The 23,070-nt window shown below is 40.6% G+C and overlaps 1 protein-coding gene across 3 annotated transcripts in view; it reads left to right on the forward strand.

The window, feature by feature from the left end:
* The window catches only part of PCNX1 (pecanex 1), a 580,339-nt gene extending 558,298 nt beyond the window's left edge, over positions 1 to 22,041 (forward strand). For all 3 annotated transcript variants that reach the window (XM_086937052.1, XM_086937051.1, XM_086937053.1), the window contains exons 34-36: positions 13,052 to 13,479; positions 15,736 to 15,876; positions 18,163 to 22,041. In XM_086937052.1, coding sequence (XP_086793178.1) covers positions 13,052 to 13,479; positions 15,736 to 15,876; positions 18,163 to 18,303 — 710 coding nt within the window. In that variant the 3' untranslated portion in view covers positions 18,304 to 22,041. The remainder of the gene's footprint in view (positions 1 to 13,051; positions 13,480 to 15,735; positions 15,877 to 18,162) is intronic.
* Positions 22,042 to 23,070: the final 1,029 nt, after the last annotated feature.

Here is a 23,070-nt window from a genome sequence, read left to right on the forward strand (position 1 = left end):
ATCTGTCAGCCATTGTAGCGTATAGGAAATCACCAAGCCAAACTTCTTTCTTTCAAGTTCCAGTGGTCAAGGATTTCCTTCATCGGTTGAAGAAAGTCTATCCCCCTGTGCGGAATCCTTCTCCTCATTGGGAGTTGAACCTGGTTCTATCCAAGTTGTTGGGGCCTCCTTTTGAGCCCATCCACAAGGCCTCGTTACAACACCTCTCTTGGAAGGTTGCGTTCTTGATGGCAATTACATCAGCGCGAAGAGTAAGTGAGATACAAGTGCTGTGTATAAAAGAACCCTACTCTGTTTTCCAGCACAACAGAGTCGTCTTAAGAGCACATCCATCCTTTTTACCTAAAGTGGTCTCTGATTTTCATATTAATCAGTCCATTTATCTTCCATTTTTTTTCCAAACCCTACGACCCCGGCTGAGCGGTCTCTGCACTTTTTAGATCTTAACACCATCACTGCTTGAGATCTTCCCCTCCTGTGCTGAGGGTCAATGTTAATGGGTGTGGTCATGACGGAACCGTTCCCTCATGAGCATCGAAGGGGTTAAGAGAGTGCTTAAGTTTTATTTGGAAAATACCAAAAGTATTAGGAAGACAGATCAGCTCTTCATCAACTATGGTTCAATGAGAACAGGCTTTCCAGCTGCCAAGAGTTCCATCTCCAGATGGATTGTTTCCTGTATTAAGTTGGCTTATCAGCTAGCGGGCAAGCCATTACTGTTGTCACCTAAAGCACACTCTTCTAGGGAAAAAGCGGCCACAGTAGCTTTCTTACACAATGTCTCTATGTCTGAGATTTGCAAGGCTGCAACCTGGAGATCAGTTCATACCTTTACAAGGCATTACTGCGGCCTGTACAAGCTTAGTTTTTTCTAGGCTTAGTATTGATATTACTGTTTATAATTACTCCTTTGCCCGCAGGGAGATGAGGTGAGGCTCGCTATTCTATTCTAATGCTTATGACTATTGATGAGGATCCCCTGAAAGAGAAGGATTAGTTACTTACCTGTAATCCTAGTTCTCTTCCAGGGGTATCCTCATCAAAGTCATAAGCAACCCTCCTGCCTCCCCGGGCAAAGGATTATTTTAAGTTGGAGATATGGTTAACCTAAATGTTTCATGGTTTTTTCAGTCTCCGCAAAGAACAACTGACCTAACTGTCACCCCTGAGTCATGATGGGAAGCTGGGGGTCATGGGTGCCTTAAAGGCACTGTGTCAGTTTACTGCATGCAGGTTAGATTTTCAGTCTTTTTAGACTGTAGTTTTGCAATGCAGCCTGGGAGCTTCCTATGCTTTCAGTGTTTCATGAGAATTTCCACTGCTTTCTGAGCATTAAAACAGTTCTAAAACAAAACTGTTGTTGTCTCTCATGTTTATAATGCATGTTTGTTCATGGTTTATGGAAATTCTTTACAGCATAATTCAGCTCTGGTGTTTATTAGGCTGCGATTGCTTATTTATATATATATATATGTTTATATATATATGGATATATATATATGTGGGGCACATACAATATAATGTTTCTGGGGTCCCGCGTATGGGCGGGAATATTCTAATGCTTATGACTTTGATGAGGATACCCCTGGAAGAGAACTAGGATTACAGGTAAGTAACTAATCATTCAGTCAGTCAAAATGTACTTTATTTGGTTTGTCACAACCATAAAGCATACATGTACAAAAATTCAATTTAAAATAGCAACAAGTTAAGAGTTCATTCAGTTAAAATATCTTTTCGCTTTCTTTAATTAAAAAACTTTATCCCAGACCTTTTCTGTGGTCTGTTTCTACTTTTTGAAGCTGAGTCTCTACAAAGTTCATGAATTTTACCCTGCGGCATATTAGGATGTTTGAACCTGCTCCCATCCAGCTGGTCACAGCTTGCCTGCAGGTACGAATCTGTAGCATATTAAAAATTGATTTCAGTAAATATTTCCTTTTATCTTTGGTGGACTCGCATGTGCACAGGAGGTGGCACAAGGTCTCACTGTGGTAATCACATAATCTACATCTTGGCCCCTGGTGTGTGTCCTTCCATGACGGGATCAAGTCTTTGGAGGAATGGTCACCCATTCTGAGGGCCATAAATTTTGTTTTTAAGGATAGCCGGAAATGCGCCATAAGGTAGGGTTGAGGTTTTAATCGTTTATACGAGTTTATAATAGTCTATGCATGTCACCGCTTGGCCAAAGTCTTTTTATCTTCAACTAAAGATATGGCTTTTGCATTCAGCTTGCAAATCTTTTTAAAGGATGAATCTTCTGGTGGTTTATTCCAGATCTCCTCTATTTTGAGGGTTTCTAATGATACTCGCAGATCATTGCCCCATGAATTGGATTCCTTTCGGTCATATTGTTTTTTAATTTCTTGCCAACATAAGTTGTTTAGAGATCCAATTTCAGCTGATCTCAGTTTCCAGCACCATTTCACTAGGGCTGCTTTCCTTTGGTATATTTGATTTTGCAAACCAAATTCCAGCCTTATTTGGGCCGGGGCTGATCCTTTGTATAAGTGAAACACAGATTTGTATATTTTTGTTTGGAGGGTGTTTAAAATTGTTGCTTCTTTCCCATGCCATATTTCCAGTCCATATGAGAGGGGTGGTAAGACTTGGGCTGCCATTACTTTTAGCAGGTGGTCGTATGATGGACATTGCAGTTTCTTTTGGAGAACTTTATACGCAAAGCTCAGTGATTGTGCTTTTGCAGCGATAATTCTTTTTTGGTCTAAAAGGGACATGTTTTTACTTATTGTGACCCCCAGATATTTGTAAGCGGTTGTTTCCTCGATGTGTTTGCCTTTTGTGTGCCACTTGAAAGATCTTCTACAAGTGCCCGCCAATCTCACCACTTTTGTTTTTTTGATGTTTAATTCCAGGCCTTCTCTCTCGAAATAGTCTGTTAACTCTGATATTGTTCTTTGAAGGCCTATTGGTGTTTGGCTTGAGACTACGATTTCATCCGCATATTGAAGGAACTGGATGCTTTCATTGGCCAATTTTGGCGGGTGCCCGTTCACATTCTTGAGTTGGTCTTTCAAATCGGCCAGATATATATTGAAAAGGCTTGGGGAGAGCACGCAACCCTGTTTAAGGCCATTAGTTATTTTTAATTCTGCGGCTATTCTTCTTCCGTCTCCCAGTTTTACTTTTGCCCATGTTCCGCTATATAGTGCCATTATTGTTTCCATTAATGCCGGCGGAAGACCCCAAAGCTCCAGTTTTTTCCATAGGCGTTTTCTGGGAACTCGGTCGAAGGCGGATTTCAGGTCTATGTAGCAGGCTATTAAACCGGACTTTCTTTTCCCTGCTCCTTTGATTAATAAAGATAGAGCTGACAGATTGGTTAAGCAGCCCATGCCTTCCCTGAATCCGGTTTGGTATTTGGGTATTATTTTGTTATCCTTTATCCATTGTTGTAGTAGCGACAATATGCAAGATGAAAAAAGCTTTGCCTCCACGTCGATTAAAGCTTTTAATCTATAATTCCCGGGTTCCATTCTGCATCCACTTTTGTGTATTGGGTGGAAGATGTTTCCTTGCCAGGACGGTGGAATCTTTTTTTCTTTATGAATATGATTGAATAGTGGAGTCAGGTATTTTGCCCAGAAGTCGGTGTCATATTTGGCATTCCATTTGGGCCAGCTGCTCCTTCCGCTTTCATTTTCCTTATTAGGGTGCTTAGATGTTTAATGGATGTCAAAGGAGCTTGTTCCTCTTGGGCAGTGCCTTCCTGCTGGATGTTTTTCCTTTGTCCAAGAACTGTTTCTTTTTGTTCTTAACCTTTTTTTTAGGTTTGTAGTTGTTTCTGTGTTGATTGGGCAACTCTGGATATTATACATATTGTCGATGTAAGCGGCCCATGTTGTTTCATTTATTCCAATATTGGGTTGGCCGCCGGATCCTTTCGATAATTTATTTATTATATTCCAAAATTCTCCACTATTTGGTAGTTTACTTGTTCTTAAAAGATCTTCCCAGATTTCCTCTGTGTAAGATTGTTTTGCTTTTCTGCAATCCTCTTTATATTCTTTCCTCATTTTTTGTATGTCGCGGTTATCTACTTCTTTTCCTGACCTTTTTTCAGCGGTCTTTATTATTAATTTTCTCGCAATTTCCCTTTTCTTATCTCTTAGTTTGGTGTTATACCATGGCTCTTTATTTGCTTTGTGACCATAGATTACTGGTGTATTTACTGCGAATTTTCCTAGCACAAATTTATGTAAATTCTCCCATTTTGTTATGGGTGATTGATTTTCGATGGCCTCCGTGTGAATTCCGTATTCCAGTACTGAGTCCATTATCTCCTTTTTTACTGTGCCCTTGCTTTTGATTTTCTTCAATTTGTACATTTCCGTAATTGCGGTAAGGAATTCTAATTGTGTTTTCTCTTCGATTTTTATCCTCATCGTTGTCACCTGTGGGAAGTGGTCACTCTCTGGTCGAATTTGTATTCCAAAATAGTCTAAGTTCTTTTTTAATTCATTGCTTGTTATTGTGAAATCAATTGTGGAGTTCTTTTTACCACTGGTGAAAGTGGTTTTGGCGGGTATGTCTCCCTCCATATTTCCATTTAGAATTGTTAAACCTAGGGGTTCCTGCTCGCTCCAAATATTATGGATTTTATCCATGTTCCGATTGGCTTTTATTAGGTTACAGTTGAAGTCACCGGAGATAAATATCTCATGGGATTGATAAGTTCTGTGTAAGGCTTTTGTCAAATTTATTAGAGTTAGAGCTTTTTTCATTTTTGTAGCTTTGTCTGGGTGAATATATAGGTTTATAATTAGTAAATTCCATCCGGGGCTCTTTTTGCTTACTTTTGGCTCTACTTTAATCACTTGTATCCAATTCTCCCCTGAGTCGAGCAGTTCAGTTTTCCAGTCTAAATTATTCGTAATAAAGATGGACAGACCTCCCCTTGGGTGTCCATACTTTGCAAATCTTTCTGCCATTATATGGTGTTCCTCATATCCCATGATTTGCCTCGGGGTTACATTCCAGGTTTCCTGGAGTAGTATTATTTCAAATTTACTCAGTAAGTCTATTGTCTCTTGGTCTTGGGACATTTCTTTAAAACCGTGTACGTTCCATGAGCAAATCCTTATTTTTGTTTCTGGTTTTGAGGTTAAATTGGTGTTTTGTCTTTGGATTTTTTGTGCAACTTTACCTGCATCAGGATCGATGGGAATTTAGGGCCTGTGCCAACCAAGACCAGTCTTTGTATTCCTTCGGACCCTGGTGTAGCTGCTTTGCTTTAGTACTACTCAGATCTTGTTCGGAAATTGATTTATTTCTTGCTCCCTTCAAGATTGTTTGAGTTTTTTCCTTTACGTTGTTAGATTGCGGGATCTTATTGTTTAATAAGGGGAATGGATATTTTATTGGGGTGTGACGCTCTAAAGCTATTCCCCATTCTGTGAAGTGTGTCCTGGTTGAGAAAATAAGCTCTGCTATTTCTTTAGATGCCCAGGTGGTACTGCTTATTTCCGTGTCCTTATCTTTGTTTCCTGGGATGAATTTGACTGCTTTCAGATCGCTTGTTGTTATTCCCCTTAGTTTTGGTATCTCTTCGATTAATCGCAGGATATTTCCCCTGTTCAGTGTGTCTGAATTTCCTTTTGTTTGAAATTCCGGTTTGAACAGTAATTTACATTCTGTTTCCGTACTTTCTGTTTCGAGATGTCGGGTTTGATAAACTCTCCTTTTTCCCTCAATTGGATCAAATCGAATGTGAGTTATGTTAGCATTCTGGCAGATCGTGGTTGTTAAATCCGGTCGAATATAATCTACCGTGGATGCTTCTTTTAAGAGGTGCATTTCTTCTCGACCTATTTGTATATTACTTGCGTTTTGTCCTGTTTTAACATTTGACTCAGTTTCGTGGAAGTCTCTGCAAATTCTTCCTTCAATTCCTGCCGTGATGATCAGACCAATATTTGATTCCCTCGCTTGGTCTGCCTTTATATTTTGACTTTGCACTTTTTCCATTTTTTCCTGGGTAAGTAGTGAATTTCCTCCAGTGTGCCAATTTAATCCTTTGTAAGTCAGTGTTTCGCATTCCCTTTTTGGCTTATTTTCCTGTGTTTTTTGTTTTTCTATGGCCTCTCTATAGTTTGGTTTTAGTGTTTCACTTTTGTCATTGACTTTGTTTGTAATTGGCTTTTCCTCGACTTTTGCTTTTTCTTGTATACTTGCTGTTATTTTGATCTGATCTGGTAATTTTGTTTGTTCTTCTGCTTCGTCTGTGTTTTTTTCTTTGTTTCCGTCTTCTTTAATTGTGGTGTCTGTGATATGGTTAATTCGGGCCTCTTTTGTCTTTTGTTCGAAAATAGCAAAGAGTTGTTTTGCCTGTTTACTTTTAGTAGCGTTTTTTCTTGCCTTCCTTGCCCGTTTCCTCTGTCTTTTGGTTAGGGGTTCTGACATACCCGATGAACCCATTGTTTTGTTTTCTTCCACACCTCTCTTTAATGATTCGTTTTCATCTGTATCATTTTGAGTTTTTTCTTCTTCGATAATGTGGATAGTTCTATTTTGATTTCCAATTTTATTGGCCTCTGTGTTGGGATTATCACCTTTGTTGGTTTTTCCGCATGTTACTGCTAGTATTTCTTTCAAAATGTCTGGTAGGGTTGCTAATTTGTCTATTATGTCCTTGCAGACGCAATTTCGTTCTGTTAATTTCTCTTTCCATTGTTTTTCTTCCTCCTTTTCTTTTGCGAGGTATAACGAAATTTTGTCCAGTTTCAAATTTATTCCCGATATATGAGATGCAATTAGGTTCATCAGATCTACCTGCACGTCAAGTTTGTTTGATTAAAAGTTCAGCGCATTAATTGCTTGTTGTAAGCTTTTTAGGAGCACATCCCCCCCAGAGTGTAGATTTTCCTTCAGTTTGTTGCAACAGTGCCCCTGTTGACCTATTTAAGCTTTCTAATGAAGAGATAGTTATAGGGTGTTCTTCTTTTGTTGTATTCTTTGCTGTGTTAGAGACCTGGCTCTTATTAGCAGGTTGTCTAATTGGGCTTGATGTAAGGATTATTGGAGAGGATGGTGGCTTCCTTTTTTGTCCATTTGCATTTCTTTTGCCAATATTTTCAGGGTACTCCAATTTTCTCGAATTTTCGAGACTCAGTTGCATTGGGTCTGCGTCCTTATGTGTATTTTCTTCGAGCATTCTCCGTAGTTCTGTTTCTTCGAAGATCGAGAATGATTTGGACCACTCAATCTTTTGTGCGCTTCTCTGCAGATTTGTTTGGGATCCTAAGTTGCTTTGATTAATGATTACTGGGCTATTTTCGTTAACCTCGTCTGATGTTTTATTTGGTGTTAACTTTGTTTGATTGCAGGGTGCATGAACTTGTGCCGAGGTTTTTATCAGCCAATTTTTTATTGTCGATTTTTCTTTGAGATTAGGACTCATACTTATTTCCGAGTCATTTCTCATCTTGCGTTTTTTATGTGATGAAGGCAAGCAGATTAGTTTTTTTTGGACTTTTTTGAGATTTTACGCCATCGCTGTTACTTAATGTTATAGCCCCTTGCTCTTTTGCGAACTGAAAATTGTATTTCACTTTATCACCCCCAAACTTGAAGGGTTCGGCCATGGGGATATGTGCCTGGTCGGATTGTTCGTTCCCGGTTGGCTCTTCTGAATTGCTTTTATTCCCTTGTTCTTTTTTCCCTTTTACTGCCAACCTTCTTTTTGCTTTCTGTATTCGAGGCTGTCTGATATTTCCTGACCGCATCTTCAAAACTGCAATTTTCCGGAATGTTTTCTCTTCCCACTCCTATCCTGCGTTGTCCTTTCCCAGAACTCCCCAAGCCCGTCTGACGCCTAAGCGACAGCTGCCGTCGGGGGAGTACACTTGGAAGTCTGAACAGGGATTGGATGGTTGGGTAGATAGCTTTTTGGCAAGAACAGTGTGAAATGTGGTTCTATATTACAGTATAATGGACTCAGTTTGAATGGACGATTCCACTATCTCAACCCCCCTTTGTGTCTTATTACGTCTTATTGTTCCATCAAAAAACAAAAATGCCTTTCTCATAGGTACCACTCTCCAGCCCCTTTGCTCTGGTACCAAGACTAGGTCGACTGGATTAGTACCAGATGAATACCGGTAGTTTCTGCCACCCCTGTCGTTTCTGCTGTCCCCTGTCCCCTTGGACCCTTGGGTCCTTGGGCCCTTGGACCCTGCTCCTTTTGCTACTCCTTACTTGTTTCTTGCTGAGTGAGTCGGTCTCTGCCTCTTACGCTGGATCTGGCTTGTCCCAGCTCTCAAATCGTTCAAGGTTTCTCAAAGTTCCTCCGAGTTGATGCTGTAGTGTTTCGGGATCTTGCGTGGCTCCTCCAACTCCTTCGGCCCCTTGTTCATAGGAACCAGATCGTGACCCAAGAATTATGCCTTACTGCTCCACCTTGTGGTATGGGGGAAGTCAGGTCCTTGGTATTACTGCCCCCTTTTCCTCGAGCTTCGGGCTTCAAATGATTTGGTGATATAGCGACTGCAGGGTCGCCCGGTGCCTTTATCCTGGGGTCCGCCTACTCCCGTGGCATCTCAGTAGGTCTTGAAACAAACTTTAAGGATCACTTCTCGGTTTCCCCGGTTTGGTGACCTCAGCACCCTAAGCTTCTTGGGTGATGCTTGCTTGCTATGGAGTTCGTCTTTCTCAAAGCAATGCCTGGAGCCGCTTAACTGGTGCGACACCAGTTCACTGCTCCACTAACACCCTCTCTTAGGCTCTTAGGCTCTTGGGCTCAAAGGGCTCAGAGGGTTTCCCGGTTTCCCGGTAACCAAAATCCTCTGCCGTTTTCGTTATCACTGTAGGTCACAGTAGGCTGAACCTTGCAGATCCACGGCACCTCTACAGCACCGGCGGCACCAGCTCACACAGCTCACACTACCCAAACGCCTTGCCTTGCCTTGCCTTGGCTCTCGAGTCTCCTCAGCTGGTGACCGCCAGCGGCTTAGCGGTTTTTGGCGGCTCTGCGGCTTTTTTTTTTACTGCTTTCGGTTTTGTAATGCCGCATACCTCCGCGGCGCTCCGTGGCACCGCTCGCACTATGGCTTGTGTGCGGCTTGTGGGCAGCTTGTGCTCGGGTTGCGCTCTGCTTGTAATCAGCTTCGGCATACGACTGCAGCTCTCGGTGAAAAGGCCGTTGCTGCCGCCTCCGCCACAGCTCTCGCCTCTCGCCTGCTCCTCTCCTCCGCGAACTCTCTCGTGTTGCTCTCTAGCGCCACCAGCCACAGCAGGTGCACGGTGAATGCGATTCCACAAAGTAACTTATCCATATTTGAACACTTACTCCAGAGTACCGAGTGCGTGCCACATGTCTCAAACAATGTCACGTGATTTCATACAGAAACCATCTCTATTTGTCCCATGCTATATGTTGAGGTGCTGGTTTTTCTTTGTATTCCTGTACTTGTATACTTCAAATATGCCTGTAAACACAAAAACAGCGTTTGAGTTTTTTGCATCTAGAGCGTTTAGTGGGTTAACGTTAGTATGAAGCACTATGCAGTGGGGCGAATGTTAAGTCCCTGAAGTGGGCCAGCCACTTTGGGTCATACAGGATGTACTCAAATGCAAATCTGCTTATTTTTTCTCCTTCTAAAGTTTGCTAGTCTGCAATAAGGACGGGGGTTCATTATGACTCACACACTAAGATTTCAGGACATGACTGCAGACACTTGTGTCTGTGTTTTAAACAAAGACATGCTTTGTGCCATGGAATGCCTGCGTCCCACCGAGAACCTAACAAGCTGCAACAACAAAATGTAAACATGCTACTGCTGTGCTTGTGAGGCATCTTTTGTCAATTAGCTAAACGTGTCGTTCGGTGACTGCGAGATGCGAATTGTGTGCAGCAACAGAGACTCTTAAGTTAGGGAAGACCCGGGACTTCTGATTGGTCGCATTCAAAAATAGAAATTCATAAATTCCGAAGCACATATTGGGATTAATTGTAATGTAGAATCAAAAACAGAGCTGATGATACAGCAGCCTACAGTGGGTCTGAAAGGAGCTGGGGATGTTATTCGGAGTTGGCAGGCCTTGAAACTCTTGGGGACAGGCCACCATATCAACATTTTGTTTTGCAGTTTTATGCAGCATCAGTTTAATTGGATGTGGAGATTGTGATTTGCCCAGAATCACATGATGTTGAGCCGAGGCTCGTACCGGGTTCCAGTTTCTGTCGGCCGTCCTGGCCACGTATATATGAGTCCACTGAACTGTTACAGATCTACTACACCCCCTCCTCAAAGCATACAGGCCGTGCTTCCAGAACAATCTTTGTGATGCCACGGGCTGCCAAATATTTTCTTTCCAGGGTGCATTTGTCTTCTGCAGTACTGTTGATCATTTAGCAGACATTTAGTATCATTTTAAATGTTTTTGTGGGTATGTGGGCAGTGTTAGGAAGATTGCAAGCAAAACAGAGGAACGCCTCAAACTGTCTCCCAAGGGTGTTTATGGTAGTCCCGTTAAAAGGCAGTTATTAAAATAATAAAGTTGTGACATTGTTGGCAGCACTTTCTGAGTCATTCGGTTTCTATGGTTTAAAAATGAGTGTATCGTGTAAACAGTGTACTCTCAAACCAATGTATGCCCACGTGCTGCATTTGCATGCCCTTACAGATCACACACCTGTAGGTAGACATGCACACATTAGGCACGCACAGCAAGTCCTTGCACACTTTATTGAAACAAATGTAAATTTGACCACTTTGGTCAGGCAAATGTTCTTACAGCTATGATTGGTACATTAGTAAACAGGTTCACGTGCTGTGTCGGAATTCAGTCCTACTTTCTATTTACATATGTGCACATGCTACTTACAAGTAATCTTTACAGTCATTGTGAACACGTGCATAGCAGGAACTGCCTTTGCGGTTTTTAGCATAAATATAAAGTGCTCATACAAATGCAGTTCACATTGTGTACTAATTTTAATAAACAAAGGCATGCGCTGCATTTCAAAGCCCTTGCACATACTACTCCTATACATGCACGTAGATGGAAATGCTACGTCAGAATATCCTAGCATATTGCAAGCGCATAAACATGTAAATAGGTGCACGTCCTGTAAAACCCAAGGGGCCCTTACCTGGAACAGGAAAACAGTCAAGGAGGCCTCCATGGTGCGCAGTTATATTTATAAAAAAACAAACAGCCCAACGTGGCAGCTCCATAACTTTCTGTAACTTCTGCGTGCCGTGCCACTGAGTCAACGGGGATGCGTGGCTTGTGAGGTCATGATGGCTCCTCCCTCAAGTAACAAGAAAAACAGTCATGACTCAGGGTTATTCAATGCCCCTGTAGTTACTAATAGTTTATTTGCAACCAAACCAATCACAACTGGTCATTTCGGATCTGCAAATAGAAGGGCAACACCCCACGGTGGCGATGGTCCAGCCCAAATAGGAGGGAAAGGGGGAGATTAAGAGAAGATGGCCACTATTCGTCCATTTATTATGGGCGGAATTACCTCACAGGCCAAATGAATCTCTCAGTTGTTGAGACAAAGGCAACTGCTTTCTTTTTATTATAACAAATTTCCCTCATCGTTTGGGGGTATAACAGAGCGACAAACCGAATTGATGCAGTATGGTGTTTAACAACATCGCGCAAAGCCCACGGGGGAAGCTCAAGCAATAACGGAGGCGCAAGTTTAAACTCGCTCTGTATGGACTCAAAAATAATGCTTCCAAGCTCCACCCTGCCCTTTGGCTCCGAGGGATTAATAAACACAAACCAGGACTGGCACATGGTGAGGCGGGTACAGGTGCAGACACAGACAACCACAAGCAGGAAACGTAGGAAAATAGTCCCCCAAAACGAACAGCTAAGCATAAACATACCAGTAATTAGGCAGTGCTCTGTGGTAGTAAACAAAAGACAAAAAGGAGGGACAAAGAGGAAGGATTATCCAAAAGGATGCAAGCATTTTTGAAGGACAATTGAAGGAATGAAGAAAAAGGCAATGGGTGGGCTGTAAGCCCAGCGAGTGGATACAGCATGTCTCAGAGAGACAGCGCATGCACTGCTTAGACTTGCCCTAAAAATTAAGAAAACAGTGGCCATCAGGACAGTTAATAAACAAATTATTAGAAAGAATTGCAACATCAGAACAGTATTTCAGAATGTCCCTTTATAGAAATGATGTAGCCAGTCTTTTATCCATCCCCTCACTTCTTCCTTCTAGCTAAGCCGTCTCGGCACCAAAAGGGCTTGTACTCGTTTCTAGGGTAGCCTAACCCTCTTCATACCTTAGTGGAAGCAAAGAAGTGGTGTTCCGTACGAAGAAGGTCATTGTTTATCTCTGTGCTCAGTAACTGTGTCGTGTCAAGCAAGCTGATAAGTCCGGACTGGCTCAGAGGTTCCTGCCTGTGGTCTCCTCGAAGAATGCTTCCTGCTTCTGCTTGCTCGATCTCTGTCTCCCTGGATGTCTAAGGTTCATCTCTGCCTTGTACTCGTTTATACCCAGCTTAAATACTCGTCCCCAATTATTTTAAAAATAGCAAACCTCACATTGAATGATGTGAAAGGCAAGAATTAACATATTAATCTTGTTGCGCCTTACCTAGTTGTAAAAAAACCTTATAAATTATGTGAATATATATTTAAATAACCTATACACTATCAAACTTTAATAAAGCAAATGTTATATGTTATACGTGCTCAAACACAAAATGCAAGTTGTTTACAAATGGGAAATGTGCAATCAAAGTAAATTATTTATGTGAAATATATGATATGCAATGGGGTGCATAAGAAGAAAACACAAATATTATGTCAGAGGGGCTAAATATCCTACTTTTTATTGGAAGGCAGAGTGCACAACATACAGAATATTATAAATGCTTTAGTGCTGCCATTGACTCAAAATTATTGAGACTGGTAGTGATCAAAAAAGTATATGATACAGATCTGTTGAAGTACCGATTTACTCATTTTAAAATTTTAAAGAAATAGCTTGGCTTCTGTAGTCAGTATTTGAGTGATCTCATCTAATTCCATGTTTACTTTGTTTTGATTTTAGGCACTAGTCAAAGTTCACACTCTGTTCAGTCCAGCCTGGTGAGACATTCCCCTGCTCGTGCTTCTGTTGCCAGCCAGTCGTCTTACTACTACAACAGCCGACACTCCTCCCTGCGTACTTCTACTACAGGATTTGTTCCTTGTCGACGGTCTTCGACGAGTCAGATATCCCTCCGCAATCTCCCAACATCTATTCAGTCCCGACTTTCCATGGTGAACCAAACAGACTCGACAGGCCAGGCAGTCTTAGTTGGCATGCCTTCATCGAGTAGTTCCAGTCAAAGCATTCCAGTAGGCAAGAGGCATGCTTTGGTGGGTTTTCTCGGGACAGAAGGAGGGAGTAATACCAATGATACACAGACTGGTAGCACTTCAAGCCATGCAAACACTACACAAGCCAAAAAGGAGGATGTTATTTATAGGGTTCAGGTAAGGTTACCAGATGATTCTGATGTTGTATTTTCTTTGCTTAGTTTTCAGTTTTCATTCTCTAGAATGAGCATGTGTGTGTCATACAATGTCTTCTAGTAGAAGGTGTAATATTCCCACTGTTCACCTTTTTGGGAATTTCACTGGGTTCAGACCCTCAATCTTGGTTTGCTATTGAGACACTTCACTTAATTTTAGCCTGTGTGATCAGTTTTAGACTTTATTTTCCCACTGACACAGCAGCATCTCTGAACCAGAGGACCACATTTGGCCTATATTTATTTTTCTGGGTTTCCTTTTCCTTCATTTTGAGATCTTCGCTGTATTGCTACTTGTGGGATTTAGGTGGTGGACATTGTTCCACCTTGCAGGTGAGGAAATCAAGTAAGTAATGTCTTTCCACATGTTAATCTATAAGATTTGTGGCTTTTGGAGTCTGCCTGGAAATACGCTTTTGAGCTTTTCTCCATCTTCGAAGACTCCGATTTTGCTAGATCTCTCAGCTGCTTTTAACATTATCAACCACTGAACATTGCTGCACCTCTTTCAGTAAATGGGGGGTTGCCTCTGGGCCCTTAAATAGCTTACTTCAATATTGATTGAAAGGTTTTAGGCAATCTCCTTTACAACTTACTGTTGGACTGATGTCTTTGAACTGTGGAGTGTTGTCCGGTATCTCACGTGTGGGGCACTGAATATATAGTTTGGTTTGATCTTTATGAATATGCAAAGACTGCTTCTTCTAAATCATTCCTCAATCAGGCGAGCTTTACATCTATCTCATACTGAGGGACAGCAAACCGATTAGAATTAAATTCTGATTGAATTTCTTCTCGTTTGGAACCCCTTTCTATGTGGACCTCTGCTTGGTGGCCTTTCAACCTTAGCTGGTAGCTGTGCCAATGACCATAGTCTAAAACCTGTGCATCTTGTTTCATTTATGGTTCAGTTTTACTCCGCAGATAAATAAACTGGTCTGCACATGTTTCCTTGTTCGGAGAATGCAGATTCAAATTCTTCTTTCTCATAAGAATGGCAAAAGGCTTCTTATTCAAGTTACTATCTCAGCTAGGCTGGAGTTCAGAAACATAGTCTATCGGTGCTTCCCTAAATCTTGTATGTATTATTTGGAAAACATCTCAAAGTATGAGATACTTTGTTTTTTAGATGCCTGGGACTGACAAAGCACTTTACTCAATACTTACACACGACCAGTATGGTGTTTTAGCTTTCTGCATTCCATATGAGAAAAACTGCATATTGTGCTGTGCAGAGGATATCCTCTCACTTTCATACTGTTTTCAAAATATCATGCCCCTTTTAGAAGCTTGTGGTATGTATAAATGAATAAAGAACTGCTCCCAGTAACATACATGGCGCGCAGTGCCAGCATTTTGACTATATTTAGTGTTTCCAGTTTCTTATATTGTGCAACTTATTCAACAAGCGTCCCATTGTCTTACATGAAGAAAGCTCTGGCTTCTCTTTGAGGTAGTGTATACCTCTAGTTCTTTCAACGATGCCAGTCTGTACGCTGTTGAGGTTAGCTTATGACATCAGTAAGGGTGGTGGGCATCAAGTCTCCCTCAACTCCACCTGACATAATGTCAGTTATTTGCTCAGTGTAGAGGAAATAATACATGGTTCTTTTTTTATAAAAAATGTTGTTCATAAAAAGTCCTCGTATTATTATAGCCAGGAGGAAGGAACTGACCTTAAGCACTTAAATGGAAAAACCCAGGAACTAACAAACATTTAGTAACATATTACCATTGGCAAGCCACGCTTTACAACATGAACTTGTCTCAGTTGCTGTGGCACCAGTCTAGACCTCCAAATAATTCCCTTGAATGTTTTTATTCCCAGAGGCAGTACATCTGCATAGCTACCCTCCCTTCTTACCCTAAAAACACTTAGTAATGAAGGGAGAACGGGCAGTGGATCAGTGCCCCAGGGGTTGCGTGCTCAACTTGTCCACCTATACGCCTCAAAAAATCGGAGAAAAGTATTCTAGGAAGGGGTACATAGGAGAAATGAATGATAAACAAATAAAAGGCTAACGTATATTTAAAAATACACTGCCTGTCTGTAAAAGTAATTTTTTTTAAGTAACAATTTTTTTTCTATCTGCATGCTTTTTAACCAATTGCTGCAAAGAATCCTCTTTTGTGCTAAGTGAATATCTAAAAGCAATGCGATTCCAGTAGCATGTTGAGAAACTAACGCAAGTGTTTTCCGTCCCGGCTTATTGTGTAGATCGTGGATCCCAGTCAAGTGTTGGAATCAATTAACATGTCCAAACGAAAAGAACTACAGTGGCCTGATGAGACCATTCGCTTGAAGGCTGGGAGGAGCAGCTGGAAAGACTGGAGCCCTCAAGAAGGCATGGAAGGCCATGTAAGCATCTGTCTCATTTTAGTCCTTTTAATTGTTTGCGCTTCTTCCGGGGTAAGGCACTGCACAAACAGAAGTCAAATGTCATACGAATTTAAGATAAATATGTATTTGTGGCTTTGAAATCACAGCAGAAACATTGGATGCTTATGACTCTATTTTCTTTTAACCGAGATTGGACTTTTGAAACTAACTTGGACTTTCAGATCCTCAGGAGCTCTGTAAGGAGTGCTGTGTTTCCACCCGTGGTCAGCCGAGTGCTTCTCGAAGGGTTACCCTTTCCATAGATCACAGGTGGCTGCCCAGTGCAGTTCCATGAAAATTTTGAAATGTCAAATTAAATATTCATTTAGCACCAAAAACAGAGGATATCAATGCGCTGTAGGAATCAAGGCATACCTTGGAATAAAGGTTCTTCTGAACAGGAGAATTTGTTGCGTTTGTCTGGAACTGAGTTTCACAAGGAAGATACAACGTCCAAAACTACTTGCCTCCCGCTTTCTTCCTAATATTTTCTAGTGAAATCTGGAGATGCTTGCCAATAAATCTTAGGTTTCTTGGAGATTAATAGTGTGTAAATACTTTTTATATAAGCTAGTGCAAAGCCATATAAAGATATGTGAGATGTTCGAAAAATGTAGTACTACTCTTGCTGCTGAAATTGAACTTCCGACAGCTTTTTGAAAATTTGTTTTCCAACTACCAGCCAGCAAAGTAATACCATATTCAGTTATAGAGCACATAATTGCCTTTGCAATAGTTGCACAGTTTAACTGCGAAAGCAGGTGTTTTCAGTAGGAGCTTATGGTGGTCATTTGCAGAGCACATTATCTGGTTAACTTAGCCACCTATTCATCAAAATACACTCATAAAGTTTTTACCTGGTCCTTTACTCCTCCCTCAGAGGTACTGACGGAAAAGACCAACAGTCTGCCTTATAATATTTAAGCCAGTGATCTGTGCCACAACCTCTGGGGTATCAGAAAAGCAGTGGAAATTAATTCCCAGATTAGTGGGAATTTCATGCAACAGTTGTACAAAAACATTGAAAAGAAATTGGAAAGTCAGAAACCTTTGAGAGCCCCACAGGGGACCGTCATAGTGTTGGCCTGGTGCGAAGCCATAGCCATGTTAACTATGCAGCCCAACAACATGATTTCATCAAGCTTGACCACCTTCTTACCGATTCCTGCCACCCCAGCAAGTCTTCCTGCCAGCTTGAGGTAGACAGGCCTGTCAAAAACCACAGAGAGGACCAATAACTTCAGAGGGATGGGTCCCCAGTATCTACACTATCTAAGATAGTGGGTTGAACACCAATCCAAGCAGGGCCTATATCATAAGTGGGAAGAAATCGAATTATTCTCAAGGGTTTGAAAAAAAACTGTTCTATACGGTGGCTTCTTTTTCTGCTACTATGAGAAGCCATGAGATGTTTGAAGCAGGATGATAGTTGAAAGCCGCCTATACTCCTGGACCATATTTACTTCACTAGTGGGTGATGCAAGTCTGCTTTTGGGATGCAGCTATTAAACGTTCCTCAATAAGGGATTCACAATCTTAAATGTGTGTGTGTATATATAGAGTCAGGTCAGTATGACCCTGATCACACATGAAGGGCAAAGGTCACCTGGATAATAAGTTGGTTTCTCAGAACATCACAACACAGATGGTTTCCTCAAGGGAAAGTCCCTGAAACTGAAATGTGTAACAAAAAAGCCAGAGTTAATCTCCGGAGATGTTGCTATCTCCTCTGTCGCACTTTCTTACCACAGATAAGTTCTGTCTTGTCCTTCAAATAAATTTGAACTGTAATTCACCAGTTACCTGGCATCTTCGAGTATGCAGAGCTTCAGGTGTCCCCATCTCCATTAACACCCAAAAGCGTGCCTTTGTGGAATTAGGCACTTCTTTGATTTAGCAATCATAGCACTTTCTTTTTACATCTTGCGGTGGCTACCTGAATGATTTTCTGGCCAGCTTTATTTCTGATTAGTGGTCATCATGTCTATCCTTTTGCCATTAATGTTCTAGTTTCCTTAGATTTATGTTTTAAGGATTTAACCATTGCAGATTGGTTCATATTTTTCCTAAGACTTATAGTAATGAGGCTAGCAGATGGTTGAAAGCTGCAGTGGATTTCTGATGCCTGGATTTTCGATTGTGTGATTTTTGTATGTGAATCAATGCTATATTACTGTAAAAGCATGCCGTGTAACAGTAATGTATTGACAAACGGCATATTGCTGCCTGAAAATAACCATTTGTTTTTCTCTTTGTTGCCACCAGGTGATTCACCGCTGGGTGCCTTGCAGCAGAGATCCGGGTAGTCGGTCCCATATTGATAAAACTATTCTACTAGTTCAAGTTGAGGACAGATACGTGACTGTAATTGAAACTGGAGTTATGGAACTTGGGGCTGAAGTGTGAGCTAATGCTTTAAAAAAGTCATCATTTATATGACTCAGGCGATTGGAAAATCTTCGTATGGGTCCCTTCTCTCTTCACCATCTCAAGCTTTGGAAAATCTGTCTGGTTGCTGGAGAGAACTGAAGCCCTAAGGGCCCAGAGAAGCCAAGATGTTTTCTATATATTTTTTTATGTTCTGCTTTACCTGCAGATAGACAACATCTGCATTGAAAAGACCTGTTTGAGATCATGCATCTCTCATGATAAGAAGCAAATATTTATTTCTATGCATTTAAAATGCTTTAACTTAACATGCTGTATTTTTAAGTTCATAAACTATAATCTCTTTATAATTTATTTGCCAAAAGTAGGTGCCATGATTTCACATACATGGATCACTTTTTTTTTTAAATGGACATGTGTTAAAAAATAAAAACATACTTCCATCTTAGAGAGCTGAATGTGTTAGCGATTCAGACACAAACCTAAAAAATTGTACCATATTCCCTTTTCAACAGCAAACTGCAAATGATAATACTGCACTATGATTTTTTTTACAGCAATGCACTAAAATATCTGAGATTTATCAGAACTTGTATTTATATATAAAGATAATATACCATAATTTAAATTCCCTTTGTAGTTACAAATCCTTTCATCATCTCTGCTCTTACTGCATTTCTCCCCCTTTCTCCCTCTAGCCTCCAAAGTTGTGTTGTGACGATGTTTGTTTGATTGGATTGTTAATCTGTGTTGAGGTTTACAAATTTTTTACGATATCTTTTTTCAATTATATGGAAATGGAGTACTTTTTCAGTTAAGATATTATAATTTGGATATCCCAAGATGTGTGTTTATGAAAACATTGGAAAAAAGGAATTTGGTAGTAACACCAATTTAAAGATGGCACAGTGGATATAATTGGGTAGTGCTGGAAATAAGTGCTCTAAAAGACCCTGCTCTTTTTAGGATACTAGGATAAGAGGGTAGCCGTACCTGGGCTCAGTGATAAATTTAACAGGCATTAGGTTATGTTGGAGAAGAACAAATTTACTGTTCTGCGTACATTGCGGTAAAAATGTATTTAAGCAAAAGCACCTTATTATATGCTGGCATGCATATCGCTGCTTATGCATGCCTTATCGCATTGCGCACCATCCCTTGAGGTTCATAAGCAGCCTGCTTTGGACATTTTCCAAGGACACACCTGTAATATTAAGTCTTCATGGTATAGCATACTGCACATTGCTTGGAATCATTTTATTGTGTTTTTAGGCTACAGTGGGCATCGAGTTTGGTGGTGCGCAGTCTCCTGTTTTCCCAGGGATGTGAGCAGAGTATTTTCTCACCAGCACAAATAGAATTTGTGATCTGTTACCATTATTGCTCTTTCGTCAGCATTCTTCTGAGTTCAAAACCCTATTAAGAAAGTTCTAGAAATCAGCATATGTGAAGTCAGGCATGCTCCTAAAAGTGGGCAAGCCACAATTTATGGAGCCTTTTCAGGTTGTTGGGAGACTTCTCATTACATTGTCAGTCCGATTTCTGAATTTTGTTCAGAAGATGCACACAGCAGATTTACAAACACATTTCTTTTTACAAATGGCCCATGAATCATTGATGGAATGACTAGACATCGTATCTCCAGTTGATGGACATAGCCGGGTTGTTTTTGGTAGTCCATACATTCTGCAGTGTTTAAAGCTCCGACAGTTTCAACCTGTGCGATCATACTCTTAACCACCCGAAGTATATATATTTGCTGTACTTTGTCTCGCACATGCCTAATCCTCACGGATATATTAATACCATCTCGCCTTTTCATTTATTTGTATGACTTGAATTTCTTCCAGTGATTATATTGTATGTAACTGTAATTTTTGAATATTTATAACTGTGAAATATTTGTGTTGTCACATATGTGTTTTTCTTTTTCTTCTGTTCGTATTCAGGGAAATAACCAAGTGGCAAAGACATCAATGCAAACAATTGCAACTAAATTTCTCTATCCATCTATGTTATACCCATCAAATATACTGACCTTTGTTTTGAAAGATAATTCTCAAATGTGGATTACCTATGAAAAATGCCCATCAACTTTGAGAGCAGCCATCTTCTCTTTATAAAGCAAATGTTCATTATGCATTCACACATATGAACCGAAACATTAGCTGCTATGCTAAATCTTTAATGAGTTATTTCCATTATGCTGTTTCTGTAGGGATAGCAAATGCTAACTGGAGGATCAGACCTTTAAACCCCAATTCACAAACAAAAGTGTGGATATTTTGAAAAGAATGAAAATGTAAGAGGTGGTCATTGTGTTTCGCTTACCTTTTACTGGTAAAAATTGATTTGTCTTCCTTTTTCACTTTAGCCCAGATGTAACTGTATAGCCTTCACAGCAATAGTCTGTCTCATGCTGAAATATTTCTTTGAGTTAAAGAAACGTATTCAGCAGAGAATTAATTTGGGACATATCGATGGTCGCATTGTTTGCAAATCTTACACATTTCTAGTGAAGCACTACTTCGAAAGCAAGGACGTTTTTAGTGCAGGTGGATAGCGGAAGGTAGCATCTGTTGAACACTCCCCACAGCCTCTACCTTGTTTTTAATCTGAAAAAACTGTTTTGTGTACCATAGATTGGAGGTCTTGCCAATGTAATGGCTAATTTGTGTTTGATGCTCACACAACTGGTTAAAGATCTCAATAAAATGTATCCAAGGCTTTTCTTATCCGGCTAGCCTTGCTCTTGGAAGCTTTTTCGTGGCACTTTATACCCATGTTATTGAATGAGGCTTGAATTTACCTATGGTTAAAGGGCAGTGAGTATTTTGTACTGTTGGTAGGAGATATCATTTCAAACGACATCATTTAGCAGACGTCTTGATTAAGAAGCATTTTGAGAATATAATTATAATTCCTGCAGATTTCTTGAGTTTTCTGCACAGCTCCCGATTTGTAGAAAGTGAGGATGGGTCGGGTGCATTCTAACATTAACTACCCTTGTCTCTATACTTCACAGTGATGATATAGCCAGGCCAGACATGAAGGGGCACCAATTTGCAGACAAGAACCAGTATCTTATGCCATTTTCTCTAAAACGTCCTCATCGAAATGTAACAGTTCGGCTGGCCTCGTGATTGAGACACCACTAGATGTTTAATTTCCATTTTGCGACTCAAGCAGTAAAGAATGAGAGGTGGCTGCCCGGAAACTTAATGAAGGTTCATTTCCTTAAACTCCCAAAAACCTGTCCTACTCACTTATTATTTCCTTTAAAAGTTCCCAGTCTAAGCAGCAAATATCTTTCAAACCTTTGTCAATGTGTGAAATTTGGTTTCACAGGGATCCTAAAAAGAGCTTTAAGATGGTTCTTGTGTCCATATTCCACAATTGCTCACCCAGCTGCAAGAAAATAACTGGGGAACATAGCAATGTGCATGTGGAGAGAGGAACCAATAAATAATTGTGCAATCAACATTAAAGGGAATATTCTGTGATATTTAGATAATAGTGGACTTCTAAAAAGCATGTGAATCTTCTACCAGCAAAAGAATCATGACCACAAATGGGGTTAAATGTACTTGTGTGTGTGTAAGTGTGTGTGTCTGCGTGTATGTGTGTTGATGAAAATATTGTAAATATTGTAGTTGTTTAAAGAAAAGCAGAGATTTTTTTTTGCAATGTGTTGCATCAACAAAGCAGTATTTTCCATGGTGGAAACGCTGAAAAATAAAATTATTTTCTTTTCAATTGTTGTCTTAATTTTTTTTGTTGAGTTCTTGATGGAATACCTACACTTAGAAAGTGCTGTAATGGAAATGTAGTGAATTTAAAGAAAATTACAAGAGTAACAGTTTGTGTGGTAGGGTTCAACTATACAGTAGATTTGGCTTTAGATTGAGTAGAAACAAAGGTTTACACACCTCTCAAACCGCCACAGTTCACCAGTGTATTGTTGACTAAATGCAGGACTCCTATTGGCACAGAAACATCCAGATTATGGATTGCACTTTGTTTGCAGCATGTGTAACTAAATGTACACCTGCTCTGCATGCTCCTACTGTCTAGTGTTGGGCTCGGACATTGTCTTTCTTCGAAGTAGCTTTGAAACAAAGTCTGTGCTGCAACTCCTCCCTTAGTCTGCAATGCGCATGGGCATTGACTCCACCTTTGATTGGCTTTTTTCTGCTATCTGGTTCAGATGTGTTCAACAATGACTTCAGGATTGAAGTGACCCTTGCATCATTTTTGGGCCCAACTGCTTGACTCTTTGAGACTCAAGACTCTAATTGCCATCACCACTGTTCAGTAGTTCTCCAGACAGGATACTGCTCTGCTCCGAACAGGATTGTGTCGCTTCAATACCCGGTGACAGGCTCTCTAGTCTTTGAATCACGTTCAGTCTATTTCAATTTGGAGTTTGCCACATAGAATGCTGCAGAAAGGGGGCGATGGTAAGCACACCCTTCTAATTTTGTCCTAGGTGAAACACAAAATACCCATAGGTGAACCAGCTTACCTCTCCAACTGACTATAAGACCTCCTATGAGTTGTATCTCACTTTCCAGTGCAAGAATACCTTGAGGCACTGAAGCAAAAAGCTTTGGGCAACTTTAGGAATTTAGCAGCAGCCATCCTCTGAGACATCAAACATTGTGGGAAAACAGGACCCACTTGGCATTGAGGAAGAAGAGGGTACCTCCCGGATCCAAACAGCTCAATCAGTGCACAGCCCTGAGACAACATCCTTGGGCTCCTCTGAGAAAGAAGAAAAGGAAG

The sequence above is a fragment of the Lissotriton vulgaris genome, chromosome 9, assembly GCF_964263255.1.
Source record: "Lissotriton vulgaris chromosome 9, aLisVul1.2, whole genome shotgun sequence".
Taxonomy (NCBI): Eukaryota; Metazoa; Chordata; class Amphibia; order Caudata; family Salamandridae; genus Lissotriton; species Lissotriton vulgaris.